General features: G+C 36.5%; 1 protein-coding gene across 1 annotated transcript in view; it reads left to right on the forward strand.

Moving 5' to 3' along the window:
- LRP1B (LDL receptor related protein 1B) overlaps positions 1–25,417 on the forward strand; it is a 498,089-nt gene that overhangs the window by 369,905 nt on the left and 102,767 nt on the right. The window contains exons 44-57 of the mRNA XM_058421333.1: positions 6,853–7,045; positions 7,487–7,612; positions 9,610–9,738; positions 11,137–11,256; positions 12,243–12,356; positions 12,546–12,695; positions 15,247–15,369; positions 17,052–17,171; positions 17,890–18,018; positions 19,333–19,455; positions 20,616–20,756; positions 21,884–22,071; positions 23,530–23,713; positions 24,913–24,998. Of these exons, the coding sequence (XP_058277316.1) occupies positions 6,853–7,045; positions 7,487–7,612; positions 9,610–9,738; positions 11,137–11,256; positions 12,243–12,356; positions 12,546–12,695; positions 15,247–15,369; positions 17,052–17,171; positions 17,890–18,018; positions 19,333–19,455; positions 20,616–20,756; positions 21,884–22,071; positions 23,530–23,713; positions 24,913–24,998 (1,926 nt within the window). The remainder of the gene's footprint in view (positions 1–6,852; positions 7,046–7,486; positions 7,613–9,609; positions 9,739–11,136; positions 11,257–12,242; positions 12,357–12,545; positions 12,696–15,246; positions 15,370–17,051; positions 17,172–17,889; positions 18,019–19,332; positions 19,456–20,615; positions 20,757–21,883; positions 22,072–23,529; positions 23,714–24,912; positions 24,999–25,417) is intronic.

Below are 25,417 nucleotides of genomic sequence, written 5' to 3' on the forward strand. Positions count from 1 at the left end.
GGGGTAACCTGCTGATTCTGTTGTCAAAAATCGAGATCTGGGTTCTCACTCTTCCTGCATTCCTTAGATGAGGATTGTTATAGCAGAAGTTAAAGCCCACCAGGCTGCGTGGCTTCCAGCAGCACTTCAGCAGAGTGGCTGATCATGCTGCAGATGCATTTTTACTGATACAAACATTGCCATCATCCATCCTGTTAAATGTATTATTGACCTAGTGAAAAATAGTATTTCCAGGGCAGTGGTTTTACTTTGTTCATTTGCTGTCCAGCTGGATGAGTTCCCTGATTTCGGTGACATCAGTGCAAGTAATGATTGTTCTGCTGTTCTGGTGATCTCAGATTGTTTTGCTGTTCTGGTGAGCTCAGATTCTTTGGGGTGTTTTAGCCATCAACCACCTGTCAAAAATAGTTTAAACAGGTTACCCTTTTCCCCAGTTCTTCTGCTTCATTGCTCTCTGGTTTCAGTTAGGTTAACAAGGGTAGAAATTGGATAGTGGAACATGAAAGGCTAATGGTAATGTAATGAATTTTCTTCCAGATAGCAGCTTCTTTCTTCATTCTACTCACCACAATAATCTAGTACAATGAATTAGTAGAAAATCATTTAGCAATATTGAACTGACTCTTTAAAGTGAATTGTAAGGGTTTATTGATTTTTGTGCTGAGCTGATATTTTAATACTAGCATTTGGTTTCGGGAATACTCTTTCAAGTTTGGAAGATTTTTTGTTACTATTGTTCCTTTCTCTTGCTTAGAAGATATTAATTTTTGAGGGGTTTTTTTAACATTTTTTGTTCTGTTTTGTCAGGTCTTCTGGTTTAAAAAACAGAAGTGGCAGTTTTTTTCTTCTTTTCATTATTCTTTCCCGTTTTGTTCCATTTCTAGTCCTATCCTTATTTGGATTTAATATTGTGACCAACTGGTTTTAGCTGCTTAGTGCTTTAATTATAGTTTTTTATGAACCAGAAACTGAGCCAGCAGCAAATAAAGCTGATTTCGAGTTTTGGACTTTTTTTCTAATAAAACATGAGCTACTTTGATTTATTTTTCCTTTTCTTCTTCAGTCTTAAGTATTTTTATAACATTTTACATGTGAAAAATTAGAAATATTGTTAACTTCCTGTAATCAGTTATTTTTTTAACATCCAGGCTGGAATGTTTTTGGTCTCAGTTATAATTTTGCAGGCCTGCAGGTGTGATTGTTAAAATCAGTATGGGTTTAGAGGTGTTTCTGGTAATTACTACCTTCATGTAATTGCAACCTGCCAGTAACTGTAACTTTCAGTTTCTAGGATGTTTATTTTTATTCTGTTGAATTTCTGTATTAAGGTCATTAAATAAGTTCCATAGTTGGTGTTCAACTTCTGTTTTCTTTAATTAGATTTTATCAGATATCTTTTTGAGTCTACAGCAGAAGTGCAATCTTTAGGTTTGGCTGTGCATTTATGAAAAAACTTGAAATTATGACTGAGCTCTAAAATTTGCTTTCCCTGTGTGTCATTATATTTATTTGACATACAAGTGTCATTGAGGGCAGCTGAATAATTTTGGTCAGTTCTGTGAAGGTACTCATGATGACATCAATGTTACCTCGAGAAGTCACCAAACAACTCACTAAGGCAGGGAAAAAGTGAATTTAGCCAAGGCAGCTGGAACAGAGAGAAATTGTGAAAAATATGAGCAATTTGAAATGTAGAATGCCTAACTTCATTAAAATGCCTAACTCCATTGAAATAAGAATGATATTTAGCACTATTAGAGTCCTAAAAATTATTAGAAGAGGTTCTCACCAAGTTCTGAGTATTAGCAGTTAAAAATGATGCAAGTCCTGAATGGGATTCTGTGAACAACCTCATTGCTCTATTCTCAATGAACTAATAAATATTCAGACATGAAATCAAACCCAAAGAAAAATAATGTCAACTAGAAGGCAGATATTTTAATTAGCTTTGATGGTTGGTCTAAGGAAGAAAAAAAATAGAGCCTACTTTCATAGAGAAATAAATTTGTCAGTTTCTGTGGTTTCTCCACAGTTTGTCTTAATTTTTCAAAATGGCGCTGGAAACAATAACAGTAGAGAAACAAGAAAGACCAGTAAAAAATTATGCTATTAGCACAATATTCACAATTTACCATCAAGACATTGAAGTTCACCATGGTTTGCTTCTCCAATTTCCCCCTTTTATGATGGTTAGGGGAACAAGAGCTGAGTTTTGGGCTTTTCAATCAATTCTTCTTTCTGTGTTTGAAAAGCATCTGGAACAGTGTAGATATTCTGGGCAATGAATGTCACTAGAAGTGAAGTTGTGGGTTTTTTAGATTTTCTGTGTCCAGCAATATAATAATATAAAAACTGTAGCTGGAGCAGGCGTGTTCAATCCTTGATATTTTTTTTTTCTTGCAAATATATATTAAAAAAAAAAAGAATTGTTTCTCAACTTTTCAAATGTCCACATTTCCTTTCAACATTAATCTGGACCAATAGAAAGAGTGAAATACCCACCCCCTGTTTTAACTCATCGTTTTCCTAAGGAGTTCACTCCATTGACATTGATGAGTTGCTTTCTCTCAGTAGCTCTCTAAAGAAATGTTCAACTTGAACCTAATGAACATTATTCCCTAGCCAAAGGCAGTAAAATCCTCTAATCCCTGTGAGGGAGGGATTGGTTGAGACAGATCCAAGATTGCTAGTTTGGGACAGTTTGCTGAAATATCTTGATGTCCGATGTTGGCAGCATGGTAGAAATTACCTTCAAGAAGGAATTAATGAATAGATAAAGCTAATCTCAAAGACTGTAGAGAACAAGATTATTCATAATACCTCAAGATCCAACAAAATTCTAGGAGACTGAAGTGAATCTAACATTAGATGAAGCTGTCATTGTCGTTTATGAAATTGAAAATAATTATCATGGGATTAATAAGAACACAGTTTTGAAGAACCTGGTTAATATAACAGTGGGAGATAAAAATGAAACAGAGCCGTGTTCTTTCCATTTCCATGGCATTGAAAAGTCCAGGCCTTTTACAAGCAGTTGCCTCAACTTTCATTCAGCTGAACTGCAAACTGAGCAGCAGCTGGAACTCTGCAAATTCAGCACTGAAGTTTGGTTTTCCGTGTCTTGGACATTCATTGCTAACAAGGAGGAGCAAAAATGAATTGTTGAAGAGGAAGCACTTCTGATCTTGTTACATTGTGCTTGGAAAATTCCATGGAAACTTGATCTTGCTATTCTTCACAAGAGCGGTCTTCTAATAGGTCCATGGTATCATTTTCTGTAATTCAAGTTATTTAGAAGGTAATTGTGAAAGACAATATAAATGAAAGAAAATTCATGCATTAATGCTCTGTTGAAAATAAGTCTTTAGTCAAACCAATCAACAAAGAGCATCACAACAAACACAATCAGGAGTTTTATCTAAATGTACCTTTTTTTGGTAAATAAATCAAATACATAAAAGATATCCCTTCAATTATGTCACTTTCCCCTATCTGTGTAACAGGTTTCCTTGTATTTCTTTCTCATATAATTTTTTTCCATAGGCTCCTCTTCTATAATGTTTTAAAAACAGTATTTGCAACTAAATAAATGTGGGATACTATTTTAGGTCTTCCATTTTAAAGAATAAAATAAATTACTAATGTGGGGTTGTGTCAAGTTTTTTATTCATCTAAAATGTTATTTATTTTTGAAATCCTGGTATCACTTTATGGTTGTATAATAATTTTGTTATGCAATTGACTTTAAATTGTATTTTTAACCTTTTTAAGTGTAGTTTTGTGTACGCAATTGTACACTGCTTTAGACATCTAAGTAGGTTTAGGAATATTTAGAAAAGTGAAGAACCCTTCAAAACATTTTAAAAGCTTTATTAGATACTGCTGCCCATTTATTAAGAATTTTGAAAGAAAAGTATTAATAATAATCCCTTCATTAGGGTTAAAAATACATACAAAAAGTAAATCATTTTTTAATGCACCATAAGCTGGTGCATTAACTTTATGCACTCTTCTTTTAAAAAACCCACAGTATTTCTGGAAAAGCTTTTTTTTGTTGTCATGATAAGAGTCATTGAGTCTAGTTCTTAATGACAATCTAATAAGGGTTTTATATAAATGATCAAAATTACAGTATTCTGTCAGAAATTTGCCTCTGCCTGACATGTCTCCCTGGCTGGCTCCTTTGCTTTTTCAGTCATGTTTTTTCTAGAGAAACTGCTACACATCTCAAATTAGAGCTGTCAAATGCTAAACCAAAAGCTTCCTGGACAACTTAAAAAGCAGAATTCAAAAAAGAAAGGATCACAATTAAAAATAAATTGTTTCTCAACATTTGATATCCCCCAGCCCTCCTGTCTCCTCATCTCTTTAGAGGAACCAGGGAAATAATTTCATCTGTTACTTAGAGTTTGAAATGTCTTCTGTAACTGAACTTTGGCATCATTTAGCATTAAAACATGGGATGTACTCTTGGATGTGTCTGAATTCCACTCTTGCAGGTGGAAGGAGTGATAGGGATGTCTTTTCATGATTCCTTAAAGTTTTAAAATTGTGCTTGTGATGTTGCAAGTTTTAGTATAAATTTAGTGTTAAAAAAATAGAATTAAAAAAATTGTCACAACTTTCAGTGTTATTATATAACCTGGAATTTCAAAAGGCTGTAAAGGTGCCTAAAAGCTGTTAGAAATATGAAGTCTTTATATTGGTTGCTTGAATAAAATAAATGTCCTTGGGTAAAGCTGTGACATAATACAGAGACTCCAGGACATGAAATACAATGAGCAATAGTGAAAAAACTTTTGGTTTTGTTACACTGTGTTTGGATCTCAGCTCTCCCCAGGCTGAACAGTGATGATCAGCTCTGCAGTCAATTTCCATTCTGTTGTAACAATCTGACATGAATTAGGACAGTGCTCCCCAACACAGAAAGCTGAGCAGGGCAGTGCTTTAGCCTTGGTTGTAACAATAAAATCACTCCAACTGGGACACTCTATCACAGAGAAGAAGATGGGGCTGCAAAATCTGCATGGCCAGATTTCATAAAGATCTTTCGGAAACATGCATGGGTTTTTTGGTTTTTTTCCCCCTAGTGTGTTGGAATATGAATAGCTCAGGCTTTTAAGAGTGTATTATGGAAAGTGTCTTACTGGAAGTGTGCACAATTAGAGAAGAAATCTTTTGCCACTAATATATTCCCACTTATCTTTTATTACTTTTAGTTCTGGAAAAATGTTAGTTAGAGAAAAGTTGTCCTCTTGGGATATTTATCACTGGGAAAAAAAAAAAATCTTTCCTGGAAAAAATTATTTGCTGTCCAACCCTCTTTAAAATATGTAGAAATACATGACGTGCATAGTGAAGCAGAATTTGTTATAATTATCTGATTAATGTAAGTAATTTTGACATTCTGTCTGTGTAAATGAATTTAAACATGGACAGGAATGCTCCTGTGCACAGGACTAGAATTATTTATGTTAACAGTTGTTGAGGTACCCTGAACATGGGAACAAACCTGGAGCATCCCTTGGTATTGAATCCTGCAGAACTGGGGCACCTTCTTGGTCACCAATGCATAACTGTGGTGTCAAAACGGGGCTTTTTGTTTCACAAAATGAAATTTGGATGTCCTGTATATTAGGTGCATTCATTATATGGAGAGAAAGACTTCCTACACACCCACAATGACCTATTTAATAATTAAATATGGGATTGACTATTACTACTCTGTTCTCACCCCAGCACTTTTTTTTAAAGAGCTGTCCCACAGCCTTCCCTTGCAAGCACAAAGATCTCTGGTCCATCAGATGTGCTGGTTCACGGAGATTTCCATGAAATCACGTTGTTGCAATCTCCCTCTGGGAAAGGGGATAATGCACACAAAGGAGATGGAAAACCATGGTGACCTAAGTAGATATGTTAAAGGATATTATTTTTCCTGTTTTATCGCAATTTTCCTAGGATAAGGAGCACATAGACACAGGATTTTTTTTTTTTCATAGCCTAGGTGAGAACTGTTCCAACTTTATAAATACTCATGACTTACTATTTTTTCACAGAGGAACCTAGAATACAATTCAATAAAAACAGTCAGTGCATTATTTATGTCCATTATCTAATGGAGAAATATTAACCCCCTTCCAGTAATTCTCTTCAGCCAAAATAAACTTGGAACTAAAAAACTGATTAAAATTGTCAGATTGTTCAGAAGGGAAACTGTTTATGTGAAATTTTTAATTCTGATACATGGAAAGAAAGAGCATATGCAAATATTTTACAGGAGCTGTGATCTGGATTGAGGTCAAATTCATTGCATTTCTAGAATTTTCTTTCAAGCCTTACTATATAGTGACCTTCAATTAATTTTTTCCTTCTAGGTTTTAAATTAATTCTTATTGTGGTAAGACTTTTGGGAAGCATGAAACATTTCTTGTCTAGGGTTCAAGTTTCTAGTATGATGATATGGTGAGCACTCTTCATTTCTAAAGCTCTTCAGTTCATTTTGGTTCCTAAAGACTGAAGTTTTATACTTTCAGCCGTGCTGAAAGAACCTCTTTTCTTTTCTTTTGGAGCTATTAAGCAGGCAAAGCGTTCAGTAGGTATTTTTACCAGCACATTTAGATAAACTGTGATTTTTTTTATTAAGGAACAGATGCCTGGTTTTCTGAAATTTGGATGCCTGTGGCATCCTTTTAACACATTTTAAGTGCTGTTATCTCATTTCCCCAGGTGCTGCAGGTATAAAAGCATTAAGTGTTCTGCCTAGAAGCGATGGGAGTCACAGTTTGCACTTTAAAATCTCATTCAGTGACGGCGCTTCCTCTCCTGTTTCTCTTCTGCACTTCTGCATTTTAGGTCATCGTCAAGTCTGGCCCAGGCACTTTCCTCAGCCTGGCTGTGTATGACGAGTACATCTTCTGGTCAGATGGAGTGAGGAGAGCCATCCTGCGTTCCAGCAAATACACGGGAGGAGACACCAAGGTTCTCCGCTCCGACATCCCGCACCAGCCGATGGGAATCATCGCTGTTGCCAACGACACCAACAGCTGTAAGCTACCAAGCAGTTTCCTTCATGCCAACGTCGTTCATTTCAGGGATTTTCCTTAGTTTTAGCTGGGTTAAAAGTTTTTAGGGTGCTTCATAAATTCTTTTGTTAAGAAAAGATGGGGTATATCCTTTTCCCAAGTAAACAAGTGTTATTCAGAATTTTCTGCTGTGGGTGTTGAGCTCAGTGGATAGCAGTTAAATACCTTCCTGTCAAATTTCAGCGGTTTTGAATGTTGCAGGTTTTCAAAATTATTATTTTCCGGGTGTTTGTTTATCTTTAGCACGCCAGCATCTGAGGCATGCTGACATTTCCATCCGACTGATAACACCCGAATCAATTGCCCGTGAATGTGCGATATGGTGATCTTCGCTCTCTCAAAGACATTGGCCATTGAAGCAAATTTAATAAAATAGGGTTCATCTCTTGTCGTTTGTCTTCCAGGTGAGTTATCTCCCTGTGCACAAGTGAATGGAGGCTGCCATGATTTGTGCCTTCTGACGCCTGATGGACGAGTGAACTGCTCGTGCAGAGGGGACAGAGTCCTGATAGATGATAACAGATGTGTGAGTAAGTAATGGTGGCTGACACGATGCTTTTCGGTGCTGTCAGGCACTTGGCTTTCATAAGACAGTCGGCCCAAGCCATTAATTTTGTTTCTTCTATCTACTGCTAAAATTGATCTGGCAATTCAGCACAAACCAGGCTTTTAACTCTTTTTGTCTCGTAAGTCTTTTGGGGCGTTAAAAAATGGTAATACTCTCCTTAAACCCCTGTTATTGTAGTGGGATACTGTTTCTTATTAATAGAATTTTTACATAATTGTCACAATTACTGCTGAGATAGATAGAAATACCTGCATGTATCCTTCCCTAGGGTTATGTGGGATAAGTTGCTGAACTTTCTCACCTGTCTCTCTGTGTTGTCAAAGCAGTGATTGGCAACGGAAGTGAGGTTCAGCAATTGAATTCATATGCCTGACAATTTATTTTATAATAAGTATATGGCATTTATATTTTTGAAATGCATCACAACTCTTAAAGCTGCTCTTAGGTAAAACCATGTTTAAATTGTCATCTATGACATGAAATAAAATTTAATCTTCTGAATTATTCGGTAGAATGTTTGCAGGAAATGTTGTTCTGAGCTATCAGGAAAAAAAAAGAAGACGTTTATGTGATGGCATAGAGTAGCACAGAAAGGATGAAGACAAGACAGAACACAGTTTAGCTTTGAGATCAAAAGTTTCTTTCTTCATAACAGAATAGAAAGTGATACTCAATAAAATTGAAAGTTAGCGATTCCAGCTGAGAAAAGGAATTAAGTGTCGTTTCACAGTGTAATTAGGCTGTGTAACTTAGTGCCAGTCAAGAGTCTTGAGACAAAGCTTCGGTGAAATTCAAAGAGGGAGAGATGATGATACGGGTAATGACTACTCTGACTACTTACTTGTCATCAAAGAAACCGTTTGAAAGGCATTAAAATGCTTTGTTTCTGCAAGATGGAGTTTGAAGAAATCTCTACAAGGGTGTCCAGTTAGACATGAACTGAGGGCAAATTGTACTTTATATACTTTTATTCTTTACATTTTTTTCTAGGTTGCAGCCTAAGGTGCTGAACTAGATGAACTACAAATCTACTTGAGAGTTACTCTCCTTAAGATCTAAGTTCTTAAAATGTTAGAAGATGGAGGGAAAAGAGATAAAAATATTAAAATTCAAATGTAAAGGACTAAAAAAATCATATTCAAGACCAGACCTCACCTTGTTCAGAATCTGTATTTTCAGCACTTTTTCTTCATATTCGAATCAGATCAAGAAATGCTTTCAATTTATATTGGCTTGGCTATTGCATATAGCAGACATTGGTTCCCCCTGAATTTGTGCTGAAGTGATTATAATGGAAACAAGAAAGAAGCATGACAATTGGGTATCATTTCCCCATTGTTCTTCTTCTTGAGTTGTCCTAAATGCCCCTCGTTTCTCTCCACTTCGATATTTTGGTTGGAACCATGCTCACAAAGGAGATGTGTGACCTATCCTGAAGTTCACGACCAAATCGTTGCATCCAATTTGTGATGTGTTTTAGTTTCTTAAGTAAAAGAGTCAAAATTTTAAGTGTTCACCTGTTTCTCTTCTAAAATAATCGATAAAACATCCACTAGACGAGAAGGGGAGGGTTTTATGAGTAAAAGAGATAAGTAAAATGGAAGCAGCAGGTTTTCTGCATTGGGGTTTAGGCTGTATCATTCAAGCTGGAGGTTGGGAAGGCACAGGTGAGTAGGAGGAAGCTGAGCGCAGCAGTTCCAAAGCTCTTATCTTATCAGAATGAGTGCCTGTGAGTTGTTTCACTGCATGTTCCTTCATGGATATTTGTCACTGTATTTTATTTAACAGGTTCTCTTTGTAGAAGCTTTTAAGTTCTGATGCCGTGGTGTGTTTTACTGTTTTGTACTCAGGTTTTCAAAATTCATGTAGGTCAAATTTGAAATGAATCCAGCATTTTTTCTCATTTTCAGTACTTGTAAAAGCTTTTAAAAATTACGTGTTAATGTGGTCTATTTTTAGGTAAAAATTCTACTTGCAACATCTATTCAGAGTTTGAATGTGGGAACGGTGAATGCATTGATTATCAGCTGACTTGTGATGGCATTGTGCACTGTAAGGACAAGTCCGATGAGAAACTTTTCTACTGTGGTGGGTATTTCCAGATCTTTCACCTTCCCATTGTAATTTCGGTGTTACACATGCTTAGATCGCTTCCTCTGTGACTTTTCTACTTATTCACACCAACTGCTCAGCCAAGATGCCCAGGAAGAAATTGCTAACACATTAAGAAAACCTTGACATGACATGGAAAAATTACCTGAAAATACTTTTTTCTTGCAAACTTCACATATTAACTGACATACCTAATAAAAAACATCTCAAATGTTCTCATGTTTCTGTCTCTAAAACAAAAATAAGGAAAAACATGGCTAACTGCTTTTTTAAAGGTGGAAGATACCTTATTGTAGAGTACTGTAAAATATATAAATGCTAGTTATTAAATTTATAAATAGATTTATAAATACAAGATTTTTTGCCCAGAGAAGCTGTGGCTGCCCCATCTCTGTCCAATGCCATGTTGGACAGGGCTTGGAGCAGCCTGGGATAGTGGAAGTTGCCCCTGACCATGGCAGGGGGTGGAAGTTGATTTTTAAGGTCCCTTCAAACCCATTCCATGATTCTGTGATTCTGAGAACCAACAATTTGTCTTTCCATGGATTTGCCACATAATTTTGTGAAGGACATTCTATTAATTTGCAGTGTGTCAGTGAACACTTTGCCTCATTTACATCAACTGTACTGAACATTTTGCTACACATTGGAAAAAAAACCAGGCAGAGCTGGGGTCCTTTCATGCAATAGGTCATATACAGAGTGTTGTTTTCTAAATCTAATAAAGAACAGGATGCTGGACTCCTTATTGTTGATGAACTGATGTAGTGAACATTATTATTGTGACTTCTACAATAAGTAGGGCTTCAGTAAATCTGAATTTTCAAACATATCATTATATGTAAAATTCATACATTCTTTAATAGCGCTCTTGAGCAGAACACTGTTGGTATTGGTGTTCAGAAATTCAGAAACCTCTCTGCTAATACTTGTTGTTATTTTATCCTCTATTTATTCCTATTTTGCTTTAGGCCAAATTTGGTAGGCTTCGTTCTGTGTGATGCCACATGTGAACATTCTCCCCAAAAAAGTGTATCAAAACAAATGCATTTGAAGGACATGGTCATTTTGTACCACAAGACAATGAAAACTGGGAACTTGGCCTCCCTTTTTCTTTTTCTTTTCTTTTTTTTTTTTTTTTTTTTTGTCATTCTTTCTCATCATGATTTCATTTATTGTTCTTTATCCTTAAATTGCTCCCAGTTCTGCTGCGCAACAGATGAGCAATTCCTGAAGTTTATTTTTTTCTTTCCCTGTAGCTTGGAATGCATCACCAATTAAAATGTTTCTTTTCTGGAATGCTTGTTTGGATTGAGCGCGAGGCTGTTTCCGTGAGGTGTCAATCCAATCATGTGCTTGCCTTTAACTTCCCAGAAAACAGAGGCTGTCGGAAGGGCTTCAGGCCGTGCTCCAACCGCCGCTGCGTTCCCAGTGATAAAGTCTGTGATGGTGCCAACGACTGTGGTGACAACTCTGATGAATTTGACTGCAAAGGTAAATGGCACCTTATTTCCAAGGTGATCTCACAATATTGCTTTGTAAATGCTCATTATGCAAATAGGAGTAGCTGGAAAATAACGTGTGATTTAATCATAGGATGGGATTGATGTAGGGGCTGATCTTGGTTTGCGCCTACAGTCTTCCAGAAGGAGAGTGGTTTTGGCTATAAAACATGAAATATACATACGCATTATACACATAATATTTTATGTTTTATATGTATAAAACATAAAATACAGGTGCTGTTTCTTTTGTGAAGTAATGAGAGAGTAACTTTACTGCAGACAGATTGAAAGACGGGTGATTTCTTCTCTGCATGTGCTTCTTCTCTGGAGCAGCAAATACTCTATTTCTCTGCTTCTCAGATGCATGGCAATGTCCGTGTCCTTTGCAAAGCTTACTGGAATTGTTCTCCTTTTCATATGAGAATTGTTTTTTGATTTATGTCTTTTAACATGAATATTTATATCTGTGCATCAGCCAATGCATAAAGACCAGCAAGCAGACCACACAAATCCTTAGTTATTATTCAGAAAGGTGGGTGGGGATATTTTTCCACAAGACTTCTAACTAAAAGGCTAGATAGATGTCGTAATAAGCATATTTTGAAGGCGCCAAATTATTTTTAATCATTTATCTAAATATGAGTAGAGTGAAAACCATGTAGGCAAGAATACAAGGAATAAAACTGAGACATTCATGGATGATCCTGAAAATGCTTCTTCCTCCCTCAGATATTTATTATCTTGAAATGAATTGAATTACCTAGAGACACTTTTAGGCTAAAAAGAATAAAAGTAAAAATTAGCAACTTATAAGGTGTAACAAACTCAAAATCATATGTCTGCTGGAAGGTACGGTGTGTTCTGAGCGCCTCATTCTGAAAGGCAGAAGGCTTTAAGCACCATCGTGTGTATGATGTGCATCTGAAGAGTCTGTTTAGCACACAAATTTACATCCTTTATAACCATATGTTCCAGACTCAGCGTGCGCCTCGACAGAATTCCGCTGTGCAGATGGGGTTTGCGTCGGGAAATCAGCGCAGTGCAACCAGATCATTGACTGTGCAGATGCCTCGGATGAGAAGAACTGCAGTGAGTTTGTGTTTGTGCTCCCTCGCAGCAGCTGCTCCGTGATTATTCCTTGTTATGTAGCTGTTAATTCCTGGGCGTTGCTGCTTGGGATTCCAACACCTGCGTGGGCTCCTCCAGCCCAATGTGGAAATTAAGCTGTGAGGCTCTCAGTGTGCCTTAGGTGTGTGGTGATTTTCTGTCTCTTTCCAGATAATACAAACTGTGCTTACTTCTATAAACTTGGGATAAAATCTTCAGGATTTATCAGCTGTAATTCGACTTCCCTCTGTATACTGCCAGAGTGGATTTGTGATGGATCTAATGACTGCGGAGATTATACAGATGAACTAAAATGCCCAGGTAACTGTGAAAAAGTAAAAAGAAAACAAACCCCAAACATTAATTTACCCCTTAAACAAAGAAAAAAAAAGTCCTATTTGAGGAGCAAGAGTGTTTCTCATTGTGTTGCAAAATGTTTATCCGGTCAATGCTGGTTTATTTAACAGAGATTAATACAATGCTGAATGCAGTTTATTCACCTTTATTTTGTGTTTCCTGGGATTATGCAAATTATCACAAAGGAATACTGATTTTTTTTTCTGAAGCAAACTGTGATCTCTAGCTTTCTATTTCCTCCAGGTTAGGCCTGTCATTTATCATTTTTATTTAAGTAAAACACGAGTCATTAAAATGTTGAGCTCATCAAGCATCAGCATAATAACTCTGGAACTTTTATTAGCTACTGCTTTAGTGGGTGATATTTCTTTTCTTGCTGACTTGTTTTACTTTCTCTTTTATTTGGTGGAGGTCCATGGAATAGGCTTCCAGGGTAGAATCCAGAGTTATTTCTTTTGTGATAGTTCTGGTCTTCAGCCAGGACAAAGGGATCATGAACACTTGAGCCCCAGACACAGGAATAAGGTTATATTTAATGTTAACCAATGAATTATTCACAGTATTCAATTCTTACCTAACAAATGAGGGCATTTATGTGTTTCCTTCATTTTTATGCAGAACCCCCTCATCTGAGGGTCAGAATTTTAAGTACAAAATGAAAACACTTTTAATTTCTATTTGTTTTTATAATTGATTCACTCTAGAATGAAATTAACCTCCTGTTTACCCGTTACTCTTTTTCCTCTAAGAACTAGCATTAAATAAAAGCAATTATTTACTAAATAATAACTTTTATAAGTTTGTTAAATTAAAACTTTTAATTTTATGTTGTTCCATGCCATCAAATTTACGCAGAGCAGTGGGCATAATTTGATTATTTCCATTTAGTATTCTCTTTTTCTGTGTGACAATCCTGTTGTGTCACCAGAAGGTTCTATTTAATTCTCATATACATTGTGCCAAATTTATTGATGGAAATATTACCAGGATCCAGAGGAACCTGGAACTTCAGCACTGCTGTCAGCCAAGCTGTCATCAAGAACTTCCATCAGTCCTATATTGCATAACAACAATGCATATTAAGTTAGAGTTTCCATTCTAATCTCTACATTCTCCAAATTATCTCTTAATTATGTAGAATTTATTCTATATAACACTTCATTAAGCTCAAAATAGCATCATTTGCTGTATTTTTAGACAAAGAAAGGGGTTTTTTTTTTTCATACCAAGGAAAATGTTGAGAGCAGTGTGCTACAGCTTCGGTAAACTAATGTTGCATAAGTACACTAATGTGCATTTTATTCCATTGTCCACTTATTTGCATTACTTCTCTCTGAATTCCAAATGTGTGCCAAAATGTTCCATCATTTTAATGTGTGACTAATTGCCTGGATCATTCCTCCCTTTACTTGGAAGCAATACCATTCCCACTCAACCCACACGTGATTTCCTTTGCCATTTCATTCAAAACTGACCAGCTCTGGCACATTAAGTTTTTGAGTGTTGTTCCTGTTACGAATATTGCAATTCCCATTAGCACTTTGGTTCAGTGTCATTATTCTTACAGAAAATTACAGCAAAACACTCATGGAGGGTAGCTATACCTAGGGAATCCTTAATAATCTACCAAGTCATCACAGATGTCCCACTTCTTTCTTTATTCTTGGTTTTTTGGTTTGGTTTTTTTTTTTTTTTTTTTCATTCATACAGCTGTAGAAGCCATAAATGTTTACTTTACCTTTCTTTTTAAAACAGGGGAGGCTGAAAGCAAATCCAATACACTGAGGGAATAATGAAAACCGTGGCAGAGAGTTTCAGTGGTCCCCAGTGCTTGGAACTTCCATCCTGGGTTTTCCCAGGGCCGTGCTTAAGATTTTGAAAATAAGCAGTTATTAGACTAATATTTGTGCTTGCATCATGAAACTCTACATGTGGCATGTTTTATTTCCTCACACCTGGTTTCTAAGCATTCATAAAAGTCAAATTTTTAATTACTTTCTGACTCAACACAATTTAAAAGACAAGGGAGAACTTTTTAATTTCTGGCCAAGTCTAAACCTCTTGCTCCAGCATCACTGGTGTAGCTCCTGTTAGTCAGTGCATGCATGAGATTTGTAGCTTCTCCCAGTGACAAAAATACTGCCACAACTAGATTGTCTTGTAAATGACGACAGAAAGTTCAGAAGGGCAATTTCTTCAGCTGGTGTAAAACAGCAAGCAGTGCTGACCTGCTTGACCTCAAAACCTGTAAACTGAACTACTTCCCTCTCTAGGGCTTTTGATAGTTTGAAGCTGTGCTCCGATTTTTCTCTAAAAAAATAAAAAATAACTATTTCACCTCCCTAAACTACTTAGCTATCACTTTTTATTTTATTTTTATGAACACAATTTTTTTTTCCCATTTTTAGACACAAACACTTTGCCCATCACTATTCAGAAATTTAGAAGAAATGTATTAGGCTCCTAATCATACTAGTAGAGACCATTTTACATTACATTCTTTATTTTATCACAGTTCAAAACAAACCCACATGTGAAGAAAATTATTTTGGTTGTCCTAGTGGAAGATGTATTCTGACCACCTGGCTTTGTGATGGGCAGAAAGACTGTGAGGATGGAGTAGATGAACTGCACTGTGGTGAGCATTTTGTCTTATTTATATTTCTCCAGTCACTAATGGAAACAAAGAAGTGGACATTTATGTCTCAGGGATTGAATTAAAAAGGTCTTTAATGCTGGTTTTTTTCAGATTCAGCTCTAATATTTCATATTGTCAATGCCTTAAATTCTATTTCATGCCAGAATGAGAGGCTTTTTTTTTTTTTTTTCGTCTCTTAAGGATACATTTATATACAGAGTTTTCTGTTACTTTAATATTTAGCAATTTCACTAATTCTTCACAACTCCTTAATAGAGGAGTTTTACAGCTATAATGAATTTGAATCAGTATCTAGAACCCAGCAGGAAATACCCAAACCTCAAAGTAGGCATAGCTTTGCATCAGAGACCATGCAGAAAATTATTTAAAGTAATGACAAGAGAGATGTAAATAAAACACAGCATGAACTGTGAAATTGTTTAAGGGTCTGTTCTGTCTCAGATCTTTTCACATTCTTAAATTTTACCTAATTGAGGCACAAAGTGGGTTGGTTTTACTCCTAGTGACAGCTGGTCTTTTCAATTTGTATGGATTACTCGAATGGATTGTTTTTGTAATGAAATTGTACCAGAAATCAGTGACAATTTTTTCTACTCCTCATTTAAATAAAACCTAAAATTTGGGGGGTTTTTTCAGATTTTTGTGGGTTTTTTCCTTCTTACCATCACTGAACACTTATATTACCCTCTTCATCACCCAGTTCCCACTTACGTGCTTCCATATGTGGTTTGTGGTTTACATTGTATATTTTTATCTTATAACTTTGAAATTAGGAAGTGCTGTGCACTGTGACAATCAGAATCTTTCCTGGTGGCCACATTTGTCAATAACTTGCTGTTTACATTTCCAGGTGTTGTGCACTTGTGTACAACACTGTAAACTGAATTAGTTGATTTTTGTGGGCAAAAGGGAAGGGGATTAAGTCAGTGCTTCTTTCCCCATTGATTGCGCTTACCCATTTTGAGATACCTGTTACAATGCTGTCCTTTAAATTCAGATTTCATTACCTAAAATTCTTTTTAATGTTAATATTAAAATTTGTTTTCATAAACATCAGTTGCAACAAAATAAATTTTATTCTTAAAGAAAGAAGTCTGGGAAAAATGGAAGACCTGAATTTTTCAGAAAAGAATAGCATTGATTTAGGACAGTTTTGCAGTCTGATTTTTTAAATGCAGAAGCTCTTTTTCCAATGTATAGAAATTTTTCTTGTGAGAGAAAATAACGTGAAACCTTTTAAAGATGGAGTTAACTACTGGAACACCAGGAGGAGGGCTGTGTTGGAAAATTTTAACTGTGCCTTCTCTACCTTTCTACCCAAATAGAGCAGTTCACTGTAGCTGTAGCATCTGTTAAATATGCAAACCAGGCTTCAGTTTTTTAAAATGTTTATCCCACTTACAATATATTTGACAGTATTGGAATGTATTTGGAATGTTTCACTGTTTATATTTAAAAATGTGTTGGTGAATGCAAATTCTTGGACAAACTGATAATGAGCTGATTAACAAGATTAGGACTGTACAGTTGGAGTGTTTTAATAGATGGAAACTGGGTGGAGAGAAGGGAGCAGTGCAAAAAATCCTAAACCGTGGTTGAAAGTGCAGGGATGGCAGTGATGTTGTGAACCTAACAAATGCAGGGCCTGGTGTCATCCCCAGATTCATCCTGCTCGTGGAATCAGTTTGCTTGCTCTGCAAACAAGTGCATCTCCAAGCAGTGGACCTGCGATGGTGAGGATGACTGTGGAGATGGTTTGGACGAGAGCGATGCCATTTGTGGTGAGTGGGATTGTTTCAGTTCTGGGTTGGGTCAGGTCAGGCTCAGTGAGGGAGACCTTGGGAGTGTTCCAAGGAGAGTCTGGGAGGGGAGCAAGGACAGACTCTCCAAAGGGTGGGAGGGATCTCCTCCGTCAGCCCCTCTCCAACCAGCAGAGAGGTTGCTTTTTATGGAAACCATGTGATTTGTGTAATTCTATTGATGGCTACAGAGGCTGGACAGAGTTAAAGGAATAAAGCAGGTATTTATTAAAAAGGCCTTCAAAAGATACACCTTGGGCAGTACAAGAGCCTGGCCGTGGCTCTGCCCGAGATAGATGACAGGTCACGAGTTTTCCCACTTTTATAAGTGTTGATTCATTTACATGTTGGGGTTCATTGTCCAATTACAGCTTCAGGTTATGAAGTACCATCCTCCCAGATTGCTCTCCTCAATTCGCTGTTTATGCTTTTTGAGCCTGAAGATTCAACAATGTCCTTGGTTCTCAGGCTGGAAAAGGATTGTTTTGTCTGACTGTACTGTGAGGAGAACTTGCTAACACTTTATGTGAAGTTCAGAGTCAAACACTAAGGCAGTACAAGATCTAAAAATTGTGAAAGCTAAAACTTAAGGCGTCACTATCTGTAAAGTTACGAATGGCAAAGCAGCCTGGGCAAAAGGAGAGGCAGCCTGTTCTCCAGTTCCTGTCCTTTAGGCGAATCCCCTGCCGTGTTTCCCCAGGCTCAGTGACCTGTGCTGCAGACACCTTCAGCTGCCTGGGCTCGCACGCCTGCGTGCCCCAGCACTGGCTCTGCGACGGGGAGCGCGACTGTCCCAACGGGAGCGACGAGCTGTCCACGGCCGGCTGCGGTAGGTTTGCATGGCGAAAAAATTGTATTTTCTGTGGTGGTTCTGGCTTCTTTTTCTCTTTGCCAAGGTCAGGATGAATAATACAAAGGAAACGTAGATTTTGAGTTCAGACTTGAATGGTTATTGTTTCTTGTCTATTTACAGACTCACCAGGCATGAGCTCTAACTAGCAAGTTAGAGAAATGAGGTAAAATAGAGTGCTTCTAACTCTTTCCAAGGTTATTTAAGTGATAATTACCTGGTAACATGATGACACCTATATTATTTATATTTCTGACCCAATAATGACCACCCAAGGCCCGCAACGCGGACCTTTTTCACCCAGTTACAGAAAACCACTCAAACCCATGAAGAAGAAGGAAGAAGAAGGTGAAGAAGGACTCAGACAACACCCCAAACCTTCCATCTTGAGTCACATATATTACTATATACTAAAATCCCAAAATCCAAGTTTCCAGAATGCCAACTATTTTCACGCCATTTCACGTTATTTTTGTGTCCACTTTGCTGGTGAAGATTGCTGACCCACGTGTGAGCGCACGGAGCAGGATCCTTCACGGTTTTACTCTGCCTGACGGCCCCAGGCTCTGCTGGCGCACACCGAGGCAGCCCAGCTGGAGATCAGGATGTGTGGCACGTCAGAGGCATTATGCACTGTTTACTGGTGAAAATTAGCACATCAGTGACTCCGCAGTTTTGTTGCTCTTCCCAAAGAAAATGCTGCTGCTCATGATAGGGAGGCTGTGCACCATGAAGGGAGATGCAAGTTCTGTCTTCAGTTTATTCTGGCTTATCGTTCAGATCCTGACATCTCTTGCCCTATAAAATGAGCATTACTTCCAGTCTTCCTGAGACATGTTTCCATTGACAGCGTCAGGAGTTCAGTAATAGTTTCATTGGAGGCGATATTTTTATTAATATATTCTGTGTATTTTGAGTGTTTGCAGTCCTCAACGAACATTTGTTCAGCAGCAGACCAATATAACAACATCTCTTTTTCCCAAATATTCTTTTCTTCAGAGCCAGACCTTAGTTTAGTCATAAACAGCATTGACTTCTGAAGCTTTTCTGTCTTGGATTACAGAAGATTTTAGCTATCTCTACTACTGTAGCTTTCTTTGTGATGAGTAGCTTTTTCTGGTATTGAGTTGTGTGATGCTTTTTATCTAACTAAAAAGTTAAGACTATTTCCATTGAATTCACTCAAATTCACTTCTCATTTCATCTTTGTGTAAGAAAATTGGCTGTTTATCTGATTGTTCTCAATTTCTTTCTTTCTTTTTTTTTTTTTTTTATGTGCTGTATTTTCCTTAGCTCCCAATAACACTTGTGATGAGAATGCTTTCATGTGCCATAACAAAGTCTGCATTCCCAAACAGTTTGTTTGTGACCACGATGATGACTGTGGAGATGGATCAGATGAATCCCTGGAATGTGGCAAGTATAACAAAAATAGAGTAAATAGAACAATTTTACGCTGCTAGCTATTAGGCATTCTTCAGGGTCTGGTACTCTAAGGCACTATTTAAAAAGAAAGCTCTTGTTTTTAAATTAATTCTCACTTTTAAATTATGCATTAATTAATACAGCTTGGAATTAACTTGGATCTGGGGCTACTGTGACAAATTATTTCCAATAGTGTCTTACAGTTGATTCCTAATAATATTTAAGAGAATTTTAAAAATGTATTCTAGAATTTCTCATTTACTAAGTATATCTTAATTATATGTATTTTTGTCTGACTCTATGTTTTCTATCAAATTTCTATTTTTCTAATCAAATACATCTGTTGTGATTATCACTGCATTTAAATTATATCAACTATAACCATATGTGAATGTTTAATTTTTACCATTCACATGAATTTAGGGTTTCTTATATGTTCTGAGTTTCTGTTCAATATATCTGGGCCATACTCAGAAACATTAATCTATGTAAATAATATTTGTGGAAAATACATAACAAATACTGCCTTCAAAATTACAAATTGATGATTATCATGCCTGGTTTTGTGCTGTTACAATCTATATACTTCTCTAGGTTTTTCTACTGCCTCATCAGTTTTACAACTCTCAGTTAAGCCGTTGTGTTCTAAAAAGCAACTGTCTGTTTGTGGTTTATTTACTTCATTATATATATATATTTGTTTGCTTGTTTATTTGTTAGAAATCCTCTTTTACTTTGAAATTGTATCCATTCTATACCTTTTGATTTTGTGGCCATCTTAGAAAATGTGTGGTTAAAATGATTTGGTGTTTGGCGTGTTTCAAAGGGAAGACACACAGCCATAAGCTCACCATGAAAATGTTTGTTGTCAAGCCATCTCCTAATAACAGGAATAAATGAAATAATACCGAAAAGAAAAGGCATTTCTGATTGAGAGCTGCATAAATACGCTTCACATCTGTGTGAATTGTATCATGACTCGATGGTGCTGCATAAGAGAGTTTTGATTTCTCTCTGCTGGTAGCCACTCATGTATGAGCACAGCGCTCTGCATCTCTAAATGGGGCAGTAAAAAATTTTCTTTGTGCTGCCTCAATTATGCAGAATTTTATGTTGAAACTGTGGGAGGTGACTGCTGGCTGTTTTTGTAGGCTACCGTCGCTGCCGTCCTGGGGAGTTCACCTGTGCTGATGGACGGTGCCTGCTGAATTCCCAGTGGCAGTGTGACGGGGATTTTGACTGCCCAGACCACTCTGATGAAGCACCTATCAACACCAAGTGCAAAAGTTCAGGTTTGGGTGTAATTTTTTTGACGAGCGCGTGTGACCTTTCTTTTTTGAGAGAGGTGGTTTAGGGTTTTAGGTCAGCAAATGTAAAACCTTACAGCTTAAATTCCCTGCACTTTCATGGTGATACTGCTCATGTCTTGCAAGGAAAAAGTGTTCTGAGCATCCAAAGCATAATTTCACAAAGTGCAAGCCATCAGTTCCTATGGAATAAAATAGCAGACACTTCCTTAATGCATAACTCCTGTTGATACTAAAATAAGATGATACCAGTTTTGTGATTTGCAAAGTTTCTAACTTGCTCTTACGATGGTTACTCTGTTCCAGATATTCATCACACAGAAGGAGGAGGTGCAAAGTTGCTCCCACTATAAATACACTGCTTTAATTTTATTAGTAAATTATTGACCAAATTCTATTTGGTTTATTGATATTTACTGTTTACATTAATGTTTGATGAGGTCTGACTGGTTTTTGAGAGGGAAATTAGTCCTGGTCTGCATATGTTGTTCTTTCTGTGGCTTTTTGGAAGATCTGTTCTTCTGTCTGGACCTTAGGATTTCATTGCAGTGTAGCCAGGTTCTTTATACCAGTTTTGATGGAAAACCCTCATCTGCTGTGACATGAGGCAGCACACCTATCTTATATTTACTTAAATGTTCCAATTTTTATTTGAAGTTTCTGAATGTAGCTGAAACAATGTATTCAAGTTTTGCCAAACAGGGAAGAGCACATTTGCAGGTCATTAGGCAAGGAATGCATTGGAATTGAGTAATTTGTGTTCCTAAACCCCTCAGCATCCACAGAGGAGAGAACCTGTGTGTTTTAACTTTTGGAAACCAGAACTGTATTTTCTTCAGAGATGATGTAGATGGTTCTCCATATGAAAACAAATTTGTAGGAGGGAATAATAAGTTGATGTCTTCACCTGTTTTTATTTATTCCAGGAGAGGAATACCCTTCAAAGACACTGAAAAGTTAAAAGTTATTATAAAGTTATCAACAAGGAATAAATATTCAGTTGTTACACATTTTTTTTTCCTTTTGTGTGCACACAGCAGCTCATCCGTGAGAAAATTAATTCCGAATACTAATAGATGACACCAAGTTGTGTGTTGTTTTTTGTTTTCCAGAGCAGTCATGTAACAGCTCTTTTTTTATGTGCAAAAATGGCAAGTGCATTCCTCAAAGCGAGGTTTGTGATAACAAAGAGGATTGCAGTGATGGCTCTGATGAGAAAAGCTGCCACATTAATGAATGCCTCAGTAAGAAAGTCAGTGGCTGTTCCCAAGATTGTCAGGACCTTCCTGTTGGATACAAGGTGAATAATTGCAAAATGTGGTGTAATATAATGTGAGGTTTTTCAGTTCTTAAGTGTTTAACTACTGCATGATTATAATAAAGCCCCGCTGTGTGGTACCTCCTTGTAGTGAAGTGCCTTACGTGCCATAATAAGAACATTCAAATTCTCATTTCCTGTAAGCAAACAATTGCCAATTGTATTTAAAAAATGGTACAATACATATTTTAAACCTACGGAAATGGTAATACAGTGCTTTAAATACAACAAATCATGCTGGCGTATACAGAGCACTGAAAATTGAAGAGTAAATTTTCTAAAATGCATAGAAAGGAACAACAGAAATAATGTTTTTCTCCAGGTTTGTGGTTTTTTTCCTTTTTTTTTTTCTCAATACAGAGACTTACTGAAATATTTAAACAAAGTAATACCTCCTTAGTAGCAGAATAAAACTGTTCATTGTCTGCTTGTGAAGATGTTTTTTGAATCACCTGAATCTGCTCTTTGGCCTTGACAAGTAGAGAGGAACAGCCTGCAGTAGCCTGTAAATAGTAACTAAAAATAGAAGAAAGACTCTTTTCAGGGCTTTAACTCTGAGGTAACCCTAACTGCACTCCCAAAGTTTCATCTTTGCAGCTGAACGTTGGCCCACTGAGAACTCTGAGCAGCATGGCTTAGATCTGGAGCTATTCGACCCTCTGGAACTGTGAGGGTTGAGATTTAAGAGTTGTTGTGTTCAACAAAAACCTTGTTGAAATGGTGGAGATAGCACGTCCTGAATCTCTGCAGAGAGAAATAGAGAATATAGGAGGGAACATGACGCTAAGTCATGTAAAATTTATGCCCCTTTTTCAAAACCCCTCTGCCCAGTTGTATATTTTGCATCTTTCCCATTGCATGTGAGAAACTTGCCAGGATCATCGTCGGACCCAAATAATTGTCAGAGAAGCAGAGAATATTCTGAGTTAGAAGGGATCCACAAGAATTGTCCTCATCCAGCTCCTAATCAGCCTCAAGAGTTCTCATTCACATTCCCATGCTGGTTACACAAATTGCTCAATGATATCAAAGATTCCAGGGATTCCAGGGATCTGTCTATCTTTACCAAAAATCGCATGTATAATCGAAAATGAAGAACTCCAAAGGCTCCATCCATCATTATTTTCAAGGAAAAATCCTTTCTATACTTTTGACAAGATGTACTTTACTTTTTCTTCAGTTAAAGTAGAAAGAATAATTACTCGTTCTACAGGATTTTGTTTGGGTTTTATTGGAGGGAGTGGTGCTTAAGGCCACGTCAGCAGTATTTGAAAAGAAAAGCAGATGTGCCTCCTGTAAACCATACAGCAGCAAAGTAATTAAGATGTTGCTTGAAAAAATGAGCTGCATAAAAAGTTTATGATGCTAACATATTCAGAAGAAAGTACACACAGGTGATAAACAGAATTAAAAATTAATGTATTTGGTTTTCTTTCCCAGTGCAAATGCTGGCCTGGATTCCTCCTGAAGGATGATGGCAAAACGTGTGTAGATATTGATGAATGTTCATCTGGATTTCCCTGTAGCCAGCAATGCATCAATACCTACGGAACCTACAAATGCTTGTGTGCAGAAGGCTATGAAACACAGCCTGATAACCCAAATGGCTGCAAATCCCTCTCAGGTATTACTGTCTAATGCTTTTATAATCCACAGCTGCAACCAAATAATTTGTAGGAAAAAAAACTTAGCCCCAAGGCCTGTGTTACCTTTATATGAAAAACAGAGTTACTTTGAATCTGCTACTTTTTCAATATGAATAGAAATGTGACTGTGTCTGAAAGGAATAATAAGTTATATTTTTAGTATGTATCATCCTCAACTCATTTGTAGTAAATAGATGCAGTGGTTTTTGAAAGTGTGAATAATTAACTTTATTAGAAAAAGTATTTGAAAATTTAAAATACATCACTTAGTTCTACTTCTGAGTTGGATGATAATAGCATGGTTATGAGGAGATTTCATCATCTTTAGAATATTAGAATGTACATCAAACTTCCTCATCTGAAAAGGAGGAACATGAAAAAAATAATAAAAAATGCAAACTCTGTTATAACACGCAAATCTATTCAGGAGCAGAGTAGGCTGGACAATCCATTACATTCCAGAGTGCAAGAGCAGTAGACACAAAGCCTTTTATACATTTTTAATTATCACTGGTAATCTTTTATTTTAGTTGAGATGTCTCTCAATAGGCCAAAAATAAAGACAGCCTTAAAAATAATGTTTTTAGAACAATGTACATCAATGTCAGAGATATTTCAGTGATGTCATGAATGAGTACCTGAAAATAAATATTTTTTATAAACTAGAAAGCCAGAGTTGCAAAAAGTCAAATCTGGCTTCAGTTCAAACTTAAAAAATCAAGGTTGTTATGAGTAGCTGTTTCTTTCTGGATGAACCATGTAAACTAATGAAATTGCAAAAAGCAATGGTCAAAACATGCTTGGTTTGCCACCATAATTAATAGTCAGTGTTACTTTGAAAGAAAATTTTGAAATAAAACATAGGAATAAAATATATTCCCCATTTAATCTTGTGACATTAAATTAAAATAAAATACAGTGTTGTCCCCATATTACAAAGACAAAAGAATTAGATTTCATTGAAAGATATACTAATTGATTGCTTTGTTCATTTTTATACTGCATCATTGATCTTTCTTGGAGCATTTGAATGTTTTAAATATTTCTTTCATCCATAACATTGATCAGAGCATGTAACATTTATTTTTCAAGCCATCTGTATTTCAGCATTGTATTCCTGATTTTCCATAAATTAACGTAAAAGCTAGTCTAATATATTCTTTCTCCCGGGGTTTAGATGAGGAACCTTTCTTAATTCTGGCTGATCATCATGAAATAAGAAAAATTAGCACTGATGGATCCAACTACACTTTGTTGAAACAGGTATAACCACAGTACCATGCTCTAAGTTTAATGCAATACTTTTATTTTTTTCTAAAGTTTGCAACTGACAGAAACATCATCCTACAATTGGCGTTGTGTGCACCACAGAACAACTGCAGTGCGTTCAGAGTTATTACAATACCTTAAATTAACTATTTCGTCTGCATTTGACGTGTTTAAAGCTCAGGCAGTTGTTTCGTCAGTCATTCTGAAGTACTAAAAAAATTATGTTATTTGTGATCCTCTTCCATCACAATATGTTTTGTGCAATTTGTCTATTTCAGTTATAAAACAATCAAAACCTGACACCTATTTGGCCATATAATTATATATGATTTGGGCTACTTACTGTCATAATCTAAATCTGTTTTCAGACAGACAGTCCCTATATTTATGGTATTACAAAACATGAACTCTTA

Source organism: Hirundo rustica, chromosome 7, assembly GCF_015227805.2.
Source record: "Hirundo rustica isolate bHirRus1 chromosome 7, bHirRus1.pri.v3, whole genome shotgun sequence".
Classification (NCBI taxonomy): Eukaryota; Metazoa; Chordata; class Aves; order Passeriformes; family Hirundinidae; genus Hirundo; species Hirundo rustica.